Consider the following 3,539-nt stretch of genomic DNA (forward strand, 5'->3'; position numbering starts at 1 on the left):
CTATGATTTTAGAGCTGGAGAGAGCATTTAAAGCTTATCAAAGGACTCTGGATAATTTAAGATAATTTAACTCAACCAAGTTATCTCTGTTCAGTGGTTTTAAGAGAACATCCTCTTTATTCCTCATTTATTTTTATTTTTATTTTCAAAAATTACCTAACTAGCCCAGCCAGTGAAGCTCACTGGTTGAGCATCAGCCTATGAACCAGGAGGTCTTGGTTCAATTCCTGGTCAGGGTACCTGCCCAGGTTGCGGGCTCAATTCCCAGTAGGGGGCATGCAGGAGGCAGCCAATCAATGATTCTCTCTCATCACTGATGTTTCTATCTCTCTCTTCCTCTCCCTACCTCTCTGAAATCAATTAAAAAAAATATTACCTAACTAGCCAGGCTCCCTTAAAAATCTCAGATATGCTACCTAGCAAATAAGAAAGGATGGATTTTAATAATACTCACATGTTTCCTCCAAGAAGTTTTGAGTTGAGGGTGATGGTAACTGCACCAAACCAGATAATGACAAACACTTCTGCAAACTGGGGCCCTCCATCATTTTCACTATCTGCAGAGCCTCTTTGAAGCATTCTGTGACAAAAGAAACATGGCATGAGAATGTCTACTCTTTTACTTAAAGCAATAAAGGCATGGGTTCTCAAAGTTTGAATCAGGGAGCTGCCCTACACCTCACCTGAAGATCTGTAAAATGTAGGCTGTGTGAAAGGAAAATTCCAGAAGGATTTGTTAAGCCTCCATTCTTTCCAATTCCAAATGCCTCAGGAGTACAAGGAATACTACATTTGGCTTTGTTGGAATGTTTAAAAGGATCACCAAAGACCTTTTTTGGGTAAGCAGAGGTTATAAACTGAAAAGTCAAATGTGGCTCACAGACGTGCTTGAAATGCTTTTAAATTCAAGGTGACATTATTTTAAAATTGAGAGGTTTCACATAAAAATAATGTATTTCTAAGGTTTTTGTTTGTATGTTTGTTTGTTTGTTTGTTTTGTTAATGTAAGAGAAAAAAGAAGGGGGGAGAGGAAGGAAGGGAGATTTGTTGTTCCACTTATCTATGCATTCGTTGATTCTTGTATGTGTCCTCACTGGGGATCGAACCTGCAAGCTTGGAATATTGGGACAATGCTCTAACCAACCAAACTATATGACCAGGGCCTATTTCTGGGTTTTCTTGAAAAATCAGAAGAGTTTCTAACATGGAGCTGGCATTCTACATGACAACAATCAGGTGCAGTTGGCATAGCAGTAGGTTCCACAAAGGGCTTCCAGTCACCAATTCGCAATGCATGCATTCAACTTACCTCTCTAGCCCTTAGACACCTTTGAATTTGTAATCCTTGGGTTAAGTTTTCAGTTCTGACATTTAAAAATGAAAAGTCTATAAAGCTATTTAGTTGTTGATTTTTTAAAATAAAAATATACAGATTATTACTAAATGATTTTGCTTTCAAATTGAGTAGTTGAACAGTCACCTTCAGCATGTTTTCATATGTCTCTTGGCCTTCTGAATGTCATCTTTTGAAAAGTATCTGTTTAGGTCCATTGCCCATTTTTTGATTGGGTTGTTTATCTTCCTTTTGTTAAGTTGCATGAGTTCCCTGTAAATGTTGGAGATTAAACCCTTATCGGTGATAATATTGGCAAACATGTTCTCCCAAGCAGTGGGCTTTCTTGTTTTTGTGGGTTTTTTGATGATTTCCTTTGCTGTGAAAAAGCTGTTTATTTTGATGTAGTCTCATTTGTTTATTTTCTTTAGCTTCCATTGCCCTAGGAGCAGTATCAGTGAAGAAATTCCTTCGGCATATTTCTGAGATTTTGCTGCCTGTGGATTCCTCTAGTATTTTTATCTTTTCCCATCTTATGTTTAAGTCCTTTATCCATTTTGAGTTTATTTTTGTGTATGGTGTAAGTTGTTGGTCTAGTTTCATTTTTTTGCATGTATCTGTACAATTGTCCCAACACCATTTATTGAAGAGACTGTCTTGACTCCATTGTATGTTCATGCCTCCTTTATCGAATATTAATTGGGCATATTGTTTTGGGTTGATTTCTGGTTTCTATATTCTATTCCATTAATGTATATGTCTGTTCTTGTTCCAGTACCAGGCTGTTTTGAGAACTGTGGCTTTGTAATACAGCTTGATATCTGGTATTGAGATCCCACCTACTTTGTTCTTCTTTCTCAGGATTGCTGTAGCTATTTGGGGTCTTTTTTTATTCCAGATGAATTTTTGGAAAGTTTGTTCTAGGTCTGTGAAATATGCCGTTGGTATTTTAATGGGGAGTGCATTGAATCTATAGATTGCTTTGGGTAGTATGGACATTTTGATGATGTTGACTCTACCAATCCATGAACATAGTATGTTCTTCCATCTGTTTATGTCTTCCTCTATCTCTTTTTTCAGTGTCCTGTAGTTTTTCGCATATAGGTCTTTTACCTCCTTAGTTAAGTTTATTCCTAGGTATCTTATTTTTTTTGGTATGATGGTAAATGGGATTGCTATTTTAGTCTCTCTGCAAGTTCACTATTGGTGTATAAAAATGCCATAGATTTCTTGGCTTTAATTTTGTATCCTGCGAAATTGTCGAATTCATTTATTAAGTCTAATAATTTTTTGATGGAGTCTTTAGGGTTTTCTATGTACAGTATTATGTCATCTGCAAATAAGGACAGTTTTAATTCTTTTCCAAATTGGATGCCTTTTATTTCTTCTTCTTGTCCGATTGCAAGGGCTAGTACTTCCAGTACTATGTCAAACAGGAGTGGTGAGAGTGGGCATCCCTGTCTTCTTCCTGTTCTTAGGGGAAATGGTTTTAGTTTTTGTCCGTTGAGTATGATGTTGGCTGTGGGTTTGTCATATATGGCTTTTATTATGTTGAGGTATGATCCTTCTATTTCCACCTTGCTAAGAGTTTTTACCAAGAAAGGGTATTGGATTTTGTCAACTGCTTTTTCTGCATCAATTAAGATGACTGTGTGATTTTCATTTCTCAATTTATGTGCTGTGTCACGTTTATTGATTTGCGAATATTGTACCATCCTTGCATCCCCGGGATAATTCCTACTTGGTCATGGGGTATGATCTTTCTGATGTACTGCTGGAACCGCTTTGCTAGAATTTTTTTAAGGATTTTGGCATCTATGTTCATGAGGGATATTGGCCTATAATTCTCTTTCATTGTGTTGTCTTTATCTGGTTTTCGTATTAGGGTGATGCTGGCTTCATAGAATGAGCTTGGAAGTGTACCTTCCTCTTGAATTTTTTGGAATAGTCTGAGGAGGATAAGTTTCAGTTCTTCCTTAAATGTTTGGTAAAACTCCCCTGTGAAGGCGTCTGGCCCCGGGCTTTTGTTTGCTGGAAGCTTTTTCATGACTGCTTCAATTTCTTCTATAGTTATTGGCCTATTGAGATTTTTAGAATCTTCCTGATTGAGTTTTGGAAGGTTGTATTTTTCTAGGAATGTGTCCATTTCCTCCAGGTTGTCTAGTTTGCTTGGAATAGAGTTATTCGTAGTATTTTATAACAATCC

The 3,539-nt window shown here is 37.0% G+C and overlaps 1 protein-coding gene across 3 annotated transcripts in view; it reads right to left on the reverse strand.

Annotated features, from left to right (window-relative positions):
• Positions 1 to 3,539, reverse strand: part of YIPF6 (Yip1 domain family member 6) — a 50,164-nt gene that overhangs the window by 7,360 nt on the left and 39,265 nt on the right. For all 3 annotated transcript variants that reach the window (XM_023764637.1, XM_006082928.3, XM_006082932.3), the window contains one exon: positions 455 to 580. In XM_023764637.1, coding sequence (XP_023620405.1) covers positions 455 to 580 — 126 coding nt within the window. The remainder of the gene's footprint in view (positions 1 to 454; positions 581 to 3,539) is intronic.

Source organism: Myotis lucifugus, unplaced genomic scaffold (genome assembly GCF_000147115.1).
Source record: "Myotis lucifugus unplaced genomic scaffold, Myoluc2.0 scaffold_4, whole genome shotgun sequence".
Lineage (NCBI taxonomy): Eukaryota > Metazoa > Chordata > Mammalia > Chiroptera > Vespertilionidae > Myotis > Myotis lucifugus.